The sequence below is a fragment of the Uranotaenia lowii genome, chromosome 3 (genome assembly GCF_029784155.1).
Source record: "Uranotaenia lowii strain MFRU-FL chromosome 3, ASM2978415v1, whole genome shotgun sequence".
Lineage (NCBI taxonomy): Eukaryota > Metazoa > Arthropoda > Insecta > Diptera > Culicidae > Uranotaenia > Uranotaenia lowii.
The window spans coordinates 242,647,859-242,662,705 of record NC_073693.1 but is presented as its reverse complement, the minus strand read 5'-3'; the positions used below and the strand labels follow the sequence as shown (position 1 = coordinate 242,662,705).

The 14,847-nt window shown below is 33.8% G+C and overlaps 2 protein-coding genes across 2 annotated transcripts in view; one reads left to right on the top strand and one right to left on the bottom strand.

The window, feature by feature from the left end:
• The window catches only part of LOC129750886 (neuropeptide SIFamide receptor-like), a 430,127-nt gene that overhangs the window by 58,812 nt on the left and 356,468 nt on the right, over positions 1 to 14,847 (bottom strand). The window lies entirely within an intron of this gene.
• Positions 9,776 to 14,847, top strand: part of LOC129750889 (uncharacterized protein DDB_G0272718-like) — a 31,997-nt gene continuing 26,925 nt past the window's right edge. Inside the window, exon 1 of the mRNA XM_055746039.1 lies at positions 9,776 to 9,880. Within this exon, the coding sequence (XP_055602014.1) occupies positions 9,869 to 9,880 (12 nt within the window). The 5' untranslated portion in view covers positions 9,776 to 9,868. The remainder of the gene's footprint in view (positions 9,881 to 14,847) is intronic.

Here is a 14,847-nt window from a genome sequence, read left to right as displayed (position 1 = left end):
AAAACAGAATTTTTTAAGTGTGCGAATTGCGCAGGTAATCATTCCTCGAATTCTCTAGAATGTCCCGTTAGGGCAAAAATTGTTGCTTCTAGGAAAAATCCCAAAGTTTCCAGAAAAGTTTCTTCTCCTCCTTCCTCTTTTTCGTCTTCACACGTCAGACCGGCAAACAACCTGCCTGTTCGCGGTCAGCCTCGGCCTACATTGGAATCACGGCTGGGTAATACCCGAAGTGATTTTAATGTTACCTGGGCTGATTCTGCGCCACAAACTCGTTGTTTATCGTTCTCAGAGGTGGTTGAAAATGGGTTGCTCTCTTCAAGTTTAACTAATAAAAATGGGAAAAAACCAAGTCTCAACGTTCACGCGAAGGCTTGGGAAAATCCCCGAAATTCAAATACTTTTTCTTCTCCTTCATTTTCTGATCCTAACAATTTTGTTGATTTGGGTGAGATTACTGAGGAAAAATTAAAATTTTTGCATCAAAATTTAATGGAAATGATGCAACTTATGTTGAAAGCAAATTCAATGTTTGAAGCTTTCCAAACTTCTTTTAATTATGCTAACAAAATTATTATGACTTTACGATTCCCTCATGGATCCAAATAGATGTTTAAATATTATGAATTGGAACGCTAGATCTTTGCTGGCTAACCAAGATGAATTTTTTTTTTTTTGAAAACTCAAAACATACATATTGCTGCCATCACTGAAACTTTTTTAAAGCCAGACAATAACTTGAAAAGCAATGCTTTCTTTAAAATTTTGCGAAATGATCGACTTGATCGGCAAGGTGGGGGTGTAGCTATTGTCATCAATAGTCGTCTCAAATTTAGACTTCTTCCTTCTTTCAATACAAAAGTCTTAGAAACAATTGGAATTGAATTAGAAACTTCTATGGGGAAAATTTTAATTATTGCCGCATATTTGCCTTATCAATGCAGCGGTGAACAGAAAAATTTTTTGAAGGGAGATTTATAAAAACTCACCAGAAATAAATCTAAATTTTTTGTTATTGGTGACTTTAATGCAAAACACCGATCTTGGAATAATATTTCATCAAATTCAAATGGGAATATTTTATTTAATGACTGCTCTGCAGGTTATTACACTGTTGAATATCCTAATGGGCATACTTGTTTTTCTTCAATTAGAAATCCCTCCACAATTGATTTGGTTCTAACGGATTTAGGCGAGCATTGTAGTCAATTAGTTACTCATGCGGACCTCGATTCAGACCACCTTCCAGTAACATTTTCTTTATCCCAAAGTCCCATTGAAAACCCTTTAAAATCAACTTTTAACTTTCAAAAGGCTAACTGGGAGCGATATATGAATTTTATTGAACGTAATTTAGATGTAAACGTTCCACTGAATTCAATAGAAGATATTGATTTGGCTGTAGAAAATTTGACAACTGCAATAGTCAATGCTAAAGCCGCTTCAATACCTAAAGTTAAACATAAATTTAATCAACCTTTGATCGATGATGATCTTCAGTTTTTGATACGACTGAAAAACATTCGTCGACGCCAATATCAACGTACTAGAGATCCTTATTTGAAATTAATTTATTGCGACCTTCAAAAAGAGATCAAACGTCGTTTAAATTTCATTCGTAATGAAAATTTTGCTAAAGCAGTAGAGGACATAAAACCCTACTCAAAGCCATTTTGGAAATTAACTAAAATTTTGAAAAAGCCCCAGAAGCCAATTCCTACTTTGAAAGATGGGGATAAACTTCTTTTAACTAATTCAGAAAAGGCTCAAAAATTAGCCCAACAATTTGAGTCTGCGCATGATTTTAATTTAAACGTTGTAAGTCCAATTGATGCTCAAATTTCCCTAGAATTTGATGATATTCTTTCTAAGCAAAATGTGTTTGAAAGTTCTTGTGAGACAAATATTGATGAGCTTAAATTGATTTTCAAAAAAATTAAAAATATGAAAGCTCCAGGGGAAGATGGGATTTTCTATATTCTTCTTAAAAAGTTGCCTGAAAGCACTTTAAATTTTTTAGTTAAAATTTTCAACAAATGTTTTCACTTGGCCTATTTTCCCAATAAATGGAAAAATGCCAAAGTAACTCCAATTTTGAAACCTGGAAAAAGTGCTTCAGAGCCTTCAAGTTATCGACCAATTAGTTTGCTTCCATCTTTAAGTAAACTATTTGAGAGAGTTATTTTGAATAGAATGATGATTCACATTAATCAGAATTCTATTTTCCCTGATGAACAATTTGGTTTTCGTCATGGACATTCTACTACACATCAACTTTTGAGTGTAACTAATATGATTAACGCTAGCAAATCTGAAGGTTATTCAACTGGTGTTGCTCTTCTTGATATTGAAAAAGCTTTTGACAGTGTTTGGCACAAAGGTTTAGTAGCTAAATTAGCTCGATTTGATTTTCCTGTATATCTCACCAAAATTATTCAAAATTATTTGACTAGCCGAACCTTACAAGTAAGCTACCAAAATTCATGCTCTGAAAGGACACCCATTAGAGCTGGTGTCCCTCAGGGCAGTATACTTGGGCCAATTTTATACAATATTTTTACTTCTGATCTTCCTGATGTACCAGAAGGAAAAGGTAGAAGATTATTTGCTGATGATACTTTGCTTTCAGCAAAAGGTCGAAATTTACGGGTGGTACGCAGTAGATTGCAACAAAATTTAAATTCCTTTTTGAATTACTTGAAAATGTGGAAAATTTCTCCTAACGCTTCCAAAACTCAACTTATTTTATTTCCCCATAAGCCAAGAGCTCAATTTTTAAAACCTAATGAAAATCATTCCATAACTTTTAATGGGGTTTCATTAGAATGGTCTGATCACGTGAAGTACTTGGGACTTACACTTGATCGGAATCTTACTTTTAAAAATCACATTGAAGATATTCAATCTAAATGTAATAAATACACTAAATCTCTTTATTCTCTCATCAACAGGAAATCCCGGTTGTGTCTGCGAAATAAGATGCTCATCTACAAACAAGTTTTCCGACCAGCGATCATGTATGCAGTTCCGATTTGGTCTAGCTGCTGCGCGACGAGGAAGAAAGCCATCCAGAGGATTCAGAACAAAGTTCTGAAAATGATTTTGCGGCTTCCACCTTGGCACAGCACCGAAGATCTTCATCGGATTGCAGGCATTGAATCTATCGAAGAGATGGCCAACAACATCATCTCCAACTTCAGAGGCAAATCGATGCAGTCTTCCATCGCAGAGATTCGTTCTCTTTATGTTTAGTTTAATTTTAAGATAGTGTTTAGTTTTAAGTATAAAATATTTTTGCTATTACAGGATGTTCTCCTACATTAAAAACTTGATTGCGCTCAGCAAATTTAAATCTTATAAATAAATTTTTATAATCTAGTTACTTATAGGGCTATGAACAGTTCATTATTGAGCTGAACACCTAGTTTAATGCAATAATGTAATATAAGTGTAATCATGATTTGATACAAATAAAGACATATTTAAAAAAAAAAAAATCTTTGTTTTTGAACGTTTTAGCTTCAAGATGACATTGCGTTCATTATTAAAATGAGAAAAAAACATAATGCAATCTTCAAAGGACCAGAAAATTTCTTAACATAGTGAAATAGAGGTCTTACAACACAATCAAAATGAAATTGGAATTCATTTTCGTTCTAAAACATGTTTTTCTTTGAAACTTCTGCCATTCGCATATAATTTTTCGATACATTCGTTTTTGTGACGTCACAAAAAAAATCCAATATGGCTCTCGACACTACCTTATTTAAATATTCCTTGGTTAGAAACCAATCAAAGGATGTTGGACTGTTGTAATTCATGTATGTATCTTAAAACTAGTTTTAAAAGAAATACACATATGAACATAAAACAATGCACCAATTAAATATAACGAGGATATTCCAAATAATAAATTTAACAAATATTTTTTTTAAGAATCACTAACGTTTTTTTATGTTTTAGGATGATAAAAACTTTAATAAACGTATTTTTTAAAGAAAACATTGCTATTTCATTGTATTGGAATTATTTTTCAGATGAAAATTAATGAAAATGGACTACAAATCTTCAAAAAAAAAAAAAAAAACAAAATGTATGAGAACTCACCAACCAAATATTTTTATTTTGCCTGAGAATTACTCAGAAAAGTCTATATTTTCTGTTTCTGAAAAAAAAAATGGAATTACTGTTTTTTTTTCTTATAAACACACCGTGATATTTCGTGGCATCTGAGCTTCTAGGTTTGTCTTGAATCTCCACGTAACTTGAAGGTTTGAAAGTTGAGGGAGCCACCCTTTAGAGAAATAAAGCAAGGGTCTTCAATACAATAAATATAAAATAAGCCCTTTAAATATAAAAAATTACCCTTTTTTTAAGTGGGGCTTACTGTTCCCGCGCCGATCCTCCGGTGCATAGGGCCGTGTTTTAAAGTGGGAAGAGTATTAAAATACAGCAAATTCGTACATAATCAAAAAGTGTGCCTAACTTTATGAAAACACTAAGACATGGTTTTTTTTTTTACAAAAATCCATCGGGGATTGTTAACATTTTGTAAAAGTTTTGGTAATTTTATAAGAGAGCCCCTTCTTTTTGGATTCGGAGGGGTTTGAAAGTATTATTGAAGCTATTTCCGGTGTTGAAAACCGGCTACACGCCAAATTTCACGTTGATCGGCTCAGTAGTTTCCGGAAGTTGTTCGAACTGTGTCATATTTCTATTAATTTTGTATGAGAGCCCCACTCCTTCAAGTCAGAGCACTTTTAGGGACCATCCCCGACCCCAAAACCCTTACATACCACATTTCACATTGATCGGTTCAGTTTTCGAGTCTATAGGAAATAGACAGACAGATAGACATTAATTTTCATATAGATAAATTTGAAAAATAAATATTCGGCCTATTCGGCCGAAACTTAGATCATCTATTCGGTGAGCCAAATATTCAGCTTAACGGTTTTTGGGCGGTATTCGCCGCCGAATATTCGGCCGGCTTTGGGATGCTCCAAGTGCTAAAACAGAATAATATCTGTGTTTATTTAGTTTATTGTTATTTCATAAGTTTATATGGCTTGAGCTATGTATATGTTGGCAAGTCTGTTGCTTCTTGAGCCGATGTCCGCGAGTTCGAGTCCAAGATATCGTACACAGTTGTACCGGATAAGTTTTTCAATATTTGTCCGCCAACTGGAACGTTGATAAAGTCGCGAATGCCACAAAGATGGTAAAATAACTATAATCGAAACAAAAAAAAAAGTTTATATAATCATGGTCTTGCAACTTCACTTAAAAACATATAAAAAGGTTTTATTTGATACTTTCTACTATTGTTTATAAAATAGATTTTCAAAAGGAATTCTAGCTTCTCAGAAGGCATCCCAAGTCAACTAGCATTAGGAAGTTTTATTATGGTTCAATTATGACAATTTTTCGTGCAGCTCGTTTTATGATGGTTTAATTATGGTCATGAAAAATGCTTATACTTTTGTTTCGACCATATGTTTTCAGATAGTTTTGAAAACGCTAATAAAACTTTTTTCAAACATAATGTTTAAGTTATTTTGAAAGAGTTATAAATGCTCTGATTAAACTATAAAAAAACACAAACTTTGAAGTTTGCTCCAAGCTTCCTTTTGCATGTTCTATAATAGCACTCAGTGCATGATTATTAAACCGCCATAAAACCTTGTGACAGTTCTCGATCAAGATGTCAAAACAGGACACGCTCAGGCTAGATAGCACATATTTGAATTGGAACTCCCATTTTTACACATTTTGGATAAGTAATGTGTGTTGGTTTTGAGTTGAAATTAAAATATATATAAAAATCTTTGAAAATTTGTAAATTACTGAAAATATCATGAAACCTTCACAATATGGTAATTAGGAGAAAAATGATAAAAGGTAGAAATCGATTTTCGTTGTCCGTCGCCATCTTAAATTCCAAGATGGCGGCTACCACTCAACTTGAAAATACTGTACATCACTGGAAATTGCATAAAACCCTTACAATATGTGTATAAGTTGAAAGAGATCAACCGGTAGAAGTCGAATTTCGTTGTCTGACGCCATCTTAAAATCCAAGATGGCGGCTTCCGCTGCACTCTGAAATGTAGTAAACGACTAAAAATGATATGAAACCCAAACAATATTGGTATTGGGTAAGAGGGCTATACGAGTAGAAGTCGAATTTCGCTATCTGACGCCATCTTGAAATCCAAGATGGCGGCTTACGATAAACTTTTAAAATGCTATAAATCATTGAATAACGTATGAAACCTCCAAAACATGGGTATTTCTTAATTGGGATAAGCTATGAAAAGTTGATTTTTGCTTTCTGGACCTATCTTGAAATCCAAGATGGTGGCTTCAGCAGAACTTAAAAATACTGTAAATGAATGAAAATAGTATGGAACCCCCAAAATATATTGTAATGGGTAATAAGTCTAACCGTTAGAAGTCGAATATTTCTTTTCGCGTTTCTCTGAAATGTTGTAAGTGTTACCCTTTCACCCAACACCCCGTATTGTGGATGTATCATGAGATTTTCAGTTATTTATAGCTTTAAAAAGAATAGCGAAATCCACGTTTGGTCCTTTAACCCAATACCCATATTGTGAGAGCTCCATGCTTTTTTTTAGTGATTAACAACATTTTCAAATTCAGAGGAAGTCGCCATCTTGGATTTCGAGATGCACCTGATAGCGAAATTTTACTTTTCTAGTTAAGCCCTTTAGCCAATACCCATATTGTGGGGGTTTCATGCGATTTTTAGTTATTCACAGCATTTTAAGGTTCAGCGAAAGTCGCCATCTTGGATTTCAAGATGGCGTCTGATAGAGAAATTCCTGTTAAACTGGTTAAGCCATTTTACCCAATGACCTTATTGTGGGAATTTCAAGTGACTTTCAGTGATTTCAATCATTTTAATGTTCAGTGGAAGCCGCCATCTTGGGTTTCAAGATGACTCCTGATATCGAAATTTGTATTCCACTCGTTGATCCTTTTCAATTTATACCCATATTGTGGGAGTTTCATGCGATTTTCAGTGATTAACAGCATTTTAAAGTTCAGTGGAAGCCGTCATCTTGGATTTCAAGATGACGTCCGATAGCAAAATTCGACTTCTAGTTTAGCTCTTTCACCAAATACCAATATTGTGGGCCTTTCATGCGATTTCCAGTGATTAACAGCATTTCAAAGTTCGTTATTTTGGATTTCAAGATGGCGTCAGAAAGAAAAAAAATCGACTTACGTACGTAATACGTCGTGTGTTAATTGTGTAGTTAAGTTCTTACGTTGGCACATATCCGCTTGAAAATGAGCGACTTATTCTAGTTTAGCCCTTTCACCTAATACCCGTATAGTGGCGGTTTAATGCGACTTTTTGTCATTTACAGTATTAAAAGATGAGCGGATGCCGTCATCTTGAATTTCAACATGGCGTCTGAAAGCGAAATTCGACTTCTACTCGTTGAGCCCTTACATCCAATACCCATATTGTTGGGGTTTCATGCGATTTAAAGTCATTTACAACATTTTAAAGTTCAGCAGAAGCCGCCATCTTGGATTTCAAGATGATTAAGATGATCTTGGAATCAAGATAATTAACGATAATGAAATTTGACTTCAACTAATGATTTATTCCACAGGTCATTCACAACCAATCCCTTTGAATTAAAAAAGTCTGTCCTCATTTACTGTACTAATGATTAACAACTCAGAAATGAGGAATTCATCCTTAGCGTGTAATTGGTGGGCTTGCGATAGAAACGTCAAATCGTAGCTTTTTTGGGGTCATCATTAAACCATAATAAAACTATGAATTGACTCACGCCATGTTGGTTTCAAAATCGAAGGGCACAGAATGACGCCATGTTGATGGATTCACAATGCAAGCATTGGAAAATATTTTTTCAGGCCTTTTTTCATCAATTCCATCATGAATAATGCGATCACCATTCATCAACCATTATGGTTGCTGGAAAAAAAAACTCCGAGAACTCACAGAATCGAAAGAAAAACAAAAATTTCTAACATGTTTAATAATAGCTTTTTAAAAGCTTTGGTGACCAACATTGATGACCAACAATGATATGTCTTGATGCCGTTTCTAGGGTAGGGCCAAATAGCCTGATTTTGGCTTTATTAGAGTCCAGGTGATGTTATAGAATGCGCTTTAGCTTTTTATGAAGATTAATGCTATAGTCCAAACGAAATTTTGCTGACCATAATAAAGCTAAAATTGTTACTTGGGATTCGTCCTTAAATTTATAAAAAAAACTTACACTTAATTAACACTTTACAAACCAATTTACAAAAACCGGTTCGATTCGGATAAAATTAGGAAAATATGTAGTTGAAATGGCAATATTTATTTTTTCCGCGACAGTAAACAGATTGCTGTTTTCTGAAAAAATAAACTTTAACACAAAAAAACTGGCGTACTGTGAAAATTTGCAGTCGAACCTACATAATAGCGTTTTCGTTCAAAAGCAGAGGCAACCTAGCTATCCACAAGTTTTGCCCTAACTGCTGTCATTGTGTTCGTTTATCAATTCAAAAATTCACAAGTTATACCCGAGGTTTGAACCTCAAACAGGCGGTTGCGACTCATAGAAGATGTCATGTGTTGCGGCAACCATACATTTACACCGTCCTGGATGACGATATTGTTTGTTTACTCAGAAAAAGTTTTCCCCCGTGCCAGTCAAAAAAAAAAACGAAAACGGTTTAAGTAAGATCTAAAAGAGTAGAACTGATAACTGTTATGTTTATAACTTGTGTATTTTGATTATTTTTTGAGGATTGATGAATATCGGTGAATATTATCAGAAAATACTCAATCGATGCTAAACAAAATACATATAAAAAAAAACTCGTTTTACATAATTTAAAAAAAAGCTTGCTTTCTGTTTTCAAAAAAAGATAATTTAGGTTTGTAAATCGAAACAGAACTAAAGTGGGTAGTTAAAGTTAGTTTACCATAAAAGGCTTGGGAAGTATTAATCGATATGATTGAGCTTTAGCCTGGACGGAAAGATTAATTAATTTTGAACGCTTTTATGCACTGAATTCTCAAGCTCAAATGTCTTAGTGTCGGCTTTTAATAAGCCAAAATGATAGAGTTGTCTCGCTGAAGCTTAGCTCGAATAGATTCTAATTATGTTTTCATCGCTACAATGGCCAAATGCCAGAACCTTTGAAACATAATAACACTGAAGTCAATCAGGCCAATTTCAGAACACCGATACACACCGGCGCGATGAGTGAGTAAAATGTTAGTCTTCTAACACCGAAACTTCAGAACTGTGTGGTTGAAAAGGTGTTGAATTTTCGGTTAACAATCAAACACACTACACACAGTAGGTATCATAGTGCGGATTCTGATGCTGCCGAACTGAAGATCGCCCCTCATAAATCAGATCCCCGGTCTCAAGGTGTTGTACGTTCATTGGCTTTTGCTTGAGTTTTTGAGCAAACTTGATATGATCGACCGTGCGTGCGTTGTTAATATTGAGATATTGAATATCATCCTGGCGAATCATCATCTTGGGTCGGTTGGGATTTGGAGCGTGAAATAGATTTTTACGCGCTTGGTTTTCCGCCTCCCGGGGATGATCTTTGCGGTGAACTATCGATGGTAATTGGATCAGTATGACCTGGATTAAAATTTTCCCACACCCAACCGCACAAATGTAAACAGACTTCTTTGGGGGAGGAAAATCTAATTATTCTCATATAAATACTCGTCCGAAAGGATTGGCGCTCATCAAAGTGTTAACGTTGCTGTAAAGTGTAGTTACGTACAAGTTGTACAAAGTTTTTCTCATCAATCAAAACATCGATTGAATCCACCGACAAGTTGTTCATCATGTTCAAACTGGTGCGTTTGCAAATTGAATTTACATACCCTTAGGAGGAATTGGAAAAAAATATATGGTGTGCGAAATCCTATTAGGCTTAGAACGAAAGACTTAAACGCGTGGAACTGATGGAAACCTTACATGGGCGCCGAGTGATATTTTCGAATGGGTATTTCTTCTACTGGAAGAAATACGTTAGATTTGCCAAAAATTAAAAAAAAAAATAATGACAACTACACCCGTATTTCTTAAAGATTAATTTTAGATAAGATCATTTGTGATAATTTTGGATGTTTTTGGAATGCAACAAAAACATTATTTCATAAGCAGCCCGAGGCAAAAGTAATTCAAGTGATTTCTAACTCTATCAACATTGTTCGTGCGGCAAAATGCTTAAAGCTACTAAAAGTGAACAATTACATAGAGTCTAATTTTCAAAGATTTTGACAACCTGAATTGGAACCCTCTAGTGGGTTTGAATAGGGCGAATGCGCCAAATGATTTACGAGAAATATAGAAAACAAAATAAAAATGTTGCTGGGACCAAGGTCATTCAATTACTAGGTTCTCTGACTTTTACAGTAAGTAGGCGTGGAGAGCGCGGTGAAGTGAGGTGATGCTCGTTATCTTTGTTTACAAATTAGCAGTGAGCTAAAAAGAGAAGGCAAGCTTAGGTCTCAACTGTTGTATGGATTAAATGTAAACAAACGCAACGAAGCAATCAACATGGCTGATTCTGAAAATTGAGAGATCGTATCACCTTCTATGTACCCCCCTTGGCTGGGACCTTATGGAGCTGTCAAACTTTGAATGCGTTTTTCTCGAAACAGTAATGTTGGCAAATTTCCCGTATCCAGAATTCGAACGTGAATTCGTTGGTTATACGAAAACTAAATAATGATTCTGAATTTATTTATTATTTTTTATTCAAACAACGATGCAGATTTCTAATAAATAGTTTAGTTTCAGATAGTGCTTTATAAAAAATGAAATCCTACAATTTTTGGAAAATTCAATAGAAAAAATCATAACTATTTCGGTAATTTCAAAACTAAAAACGTTTAAAGGTTTTTAATATTGAAGATTTAAATCTATTTTACAACTTTTTTGAAATTTTAATTTGTACTTTAGACTCTATTCTTTTTGGTTTTAAATTTTTAGAAAAATTCTTAAAAACTCCCGTGTTTTTACAAAGCGGGAAAAATTAAACAAAAAGAAAACTTCGGCAAATTTTCAATTTCTTTTCAATATTTTACAAGTTGACCAAAAATGTGCACACCTTTTTCAAATTTATTTCTACCTTTTTTTCTTAATTTTACCTGATAGAGCTAATAGAAAAAATAAGTTCTTAAATCTTTGCAGCTCAGAAAAACGTGAACTTTGCTGTCTTGTGTGTACGGCTTGAAAATTCAGTTATAATTAATGTGAAACGTCGCTATCTAATAGCATAAATACGAATAAATGTATATTTACAAGAAAGGAAATATTTTTAATTAAAAGTACTTGGTGCAAGTCCAAATCAATATCACTAAAACTCGAAAAATAGGTAGATATAATAACTGCTGCTCTCATTATTTTGGATTTTCTTCTCAAATAATCGATTGTGGATGGTATTGAAAATATCAGTAATCAATCAGAAACAGCTTGGAATGTTTTCGTTATTATTTATCATTTCACCGTAGAATGGGGTGAATAGGGACAGGGAGGTGACTCAGGACACAAATAGGAAAAATTGTTGTAATCAAAATATCAAGCATTATTGTTTTCTCCTTCCAGGACTAAATAAAATGTTTCTTATTTTATTGCATAAAAGAAAATTAAAAATTCAATTTACTTTATATTGCTTGAATAAATTTAAAAAAAAATGTTGTTATCCTTGTTAGATTCTTGAAGAATTGGTTTTTCAGCTTTCGCAGAAAGTCTAGAAATAATCATTTTAATTTTATTTTTAAAATGTTTTGCCCCATGAGTTAGGCAGTGTTAAGGTGGGTTAGGGTGATAAAAAGGTGATTAATGGGGATTAAGAAATAAATATCTGCAAAGCCAAAAACTATGCATGATGGAAGCTAAAACGAATGAATTTTAATTGTTGAACATTTTCCAAGCACACGAGTTTCTCAATAAATAAGCAACTGCCCCTATTCATCTCACATGGGGGGTGAAAAAAAAATAATGGAAAGAAGTAGACTGAGTCGATTTGGGGTCATTTTGGAATTTCCTGGGGTATAAAAAGCTCTTTTACATTTAAGGTTATGATAATTTAGAATCCGGGCAGTTACAAACGTGTGTATTTTAAAAATTATTCATTTAATTGAAAAACTTTCTATGGAGGAAATTAAGGTGTTAAAATGATATTTAATGTAAAAATTAAAAAAAAAATTATTATTTACTGTTGATTTCAAGAAATACTATTACTCTATCACAAAATCTTTTTTGTATATTTGCACACTTTTTTCAGTCATGTATTGGTCTATTATTTTTTCCACAGAAGCAAAACCTTTGCAAAATCATGATATTTTACACAAATTCATCTGTAAAAATCAATTGGAATCTGTTTGGAACCTTCTCATGAGTAGGCATCTCGAATAATTTGACCTTTAAAATTCCGTTTTAACATACATTTCTTTGTCCATCATAACACAGCTGTCGAATTGCGTAAAAATCGGTTGCACAGTTTGCGATCCATGGAACTGCTCATTTTCAGTTATTTGCAGGGTGTCTATTTATTGCCAGCCGAAAACGGATTTACAATAAATTATCCCCAATAACCTTAGACATTTTACCATAGCTGAGATCAAGGGTTCAACTACGATGCTTGATTTGACTTCGTGAGCATCCTAGAGTGGCTTCTTATGCTTCTTAACCATTTGGGCCTAAAAAAAAATCAGAAAAAAACAACAGTTCATGAGTTTTCAAATCGACAATGAAGAATTTCCAAGGCGATTGTGCAAAATTATTTTTATCATGTATTTTTGCATCGTCCAACACCATCCATCCAAAACACACGTAAATTTGAAAATCTGATAGTCTTTTTCATAACCAACACAACGCTGCTAAAGTTTTGCATATCCGAGCTCTAGTAACGTAGCTATCACCTAAATAAATTGTCCGGATACTAGCTGATCATAGCTTTATATGGAAAAAATTGAACATTTTGCTCTGAAAAATCAACATATTTTTTTCTTCTTCTGTGAAACCGAGCTTGCTAATGGTTTTTGTGCCAATTTACAAATTTTTTAAAGGAAAATTCACGCTGAACAACTTTGTCGAATTGGCAAATGTATCTTAAACAACTTTGTCGAATACCGTAGCTTTGAATCTAATTAGAAAAAAGTTATTAGATGTTGCATAGGGGCATTGTTTTTTGGCATTGGAAAACAATTCATTCAACTGACATCACTGCTGGTACATAGCATGGTATTGCAAGGCTACTTTTCAAGCAAAACTTTACTAGGTATCAGTAGTGAAGCCAATTGAATTGATTCCTTTTCAACGCCAAAAGACAGCCCAAGTAACACAGATGAAGCCGACTAACATTTGAAAGTTTTATTATAAAATATAGTAAGCAATAGTTTTAAAACTGATTTATTATGATTATGAAAAATGCTTAGGGGCCGTTCAAATATTACGTAACACAATTTTCGAGCATTTTAACCCCCTCCCCCCTACGGAACACATTCGTCTCAAAATTTCTAAGAAAAATCCACAAAGCGTAAAAAATAATATTCCCCCCCCCTCCCCTAAAAGTGTTACGTAATCTTTGAATGGTCCCTTAGATTCTTGATTCAATCATTTGTGTTCAGGTAGTTTTGGAAACGCTAGTAAAGATTTTATTTAATATACTGTTAAAGTTGTTTAGAAGAGTTCTGAATGCTCTATTAAAACGCCAATAAAACATAAACTAAGAAGTTTGTTTCAAACTATTTATTTGCATGTTTTGCATGATTTTAAAACAGTAATGAAATTACGTGTCAGCTCTCAAGATGTCAAAACAGGACACGCTCAGGCTAGTTTGCACATATTTGAATTGGAATTCCCATTTTTACACATTTTTGATAAGTCATGTGTTTTATTTTTGAATAAAATAAAAAAAAAATATAAATTTTTTAAATTACTTCAAATCACCGAAAGTGGATGGATATCTCTTCAATATGAGTATTGAGTGAAAGGGTCCAACTTAACAGTAGGAGAGAAAATTTGTTGCTTGACGCCATCAAGATGGCGGCTTCCGCTTTTCATTTCAAAGCTTTAAATAACTAACATCTCATGAAACATTCACAAAATGGGTATTTAGTGGAAGGGCAAAACGAATAGAAGCCGAATTTTGCTTTCTGCCACCTTTTATTAAATCAAAGATGGCGACATCCGCTTAGCTTGAAAATGCTTTAATAACTGAAAATTCCATGAAATTTATAAAGATTTTTGACCATTTACAGCATTTCAAAGATCAGCAGAAGTCACCATCTTGGGTGGCGTCATGTAGCTAAATTTACCCAGCAAACATTTTGGTAGGTATATTTCTCAACAACTTTGTTATACGTTTCATATACATTATAGAATGATCGTATGAAACTCGAAAAAACAGCATTTACCTACCAAAGTGGAGGCAATATACATACAAATTTTCAACTTCTGGTTAAAGCGATAAGAGTATACGATCTCGACATCATATTCATACATACTGAAAGAATGCAAGAGAGCACAAGTTTTTTCTCACAATGCATGCAAACTGTTGCCAGCGACAATATTTGCTGCCTCTGTCATTGGGCAATTCTTGCAAATACACCATCTGATTTTTAGCAATCTGGTTGCACTGCTGGTCGCAAAGAGAACAACAAAGCTGTTTTCTCTTTTGACCCACGCGGGAGAAAAAAAGGAACGAAATCGTCTTCAAAATCTGCAAACATTGCGGACTTTTTATCATATCCGATTTAAACCATTTAATACGACTTCGAGTAACGATTTTTACGACATTTTACTTGCGTTA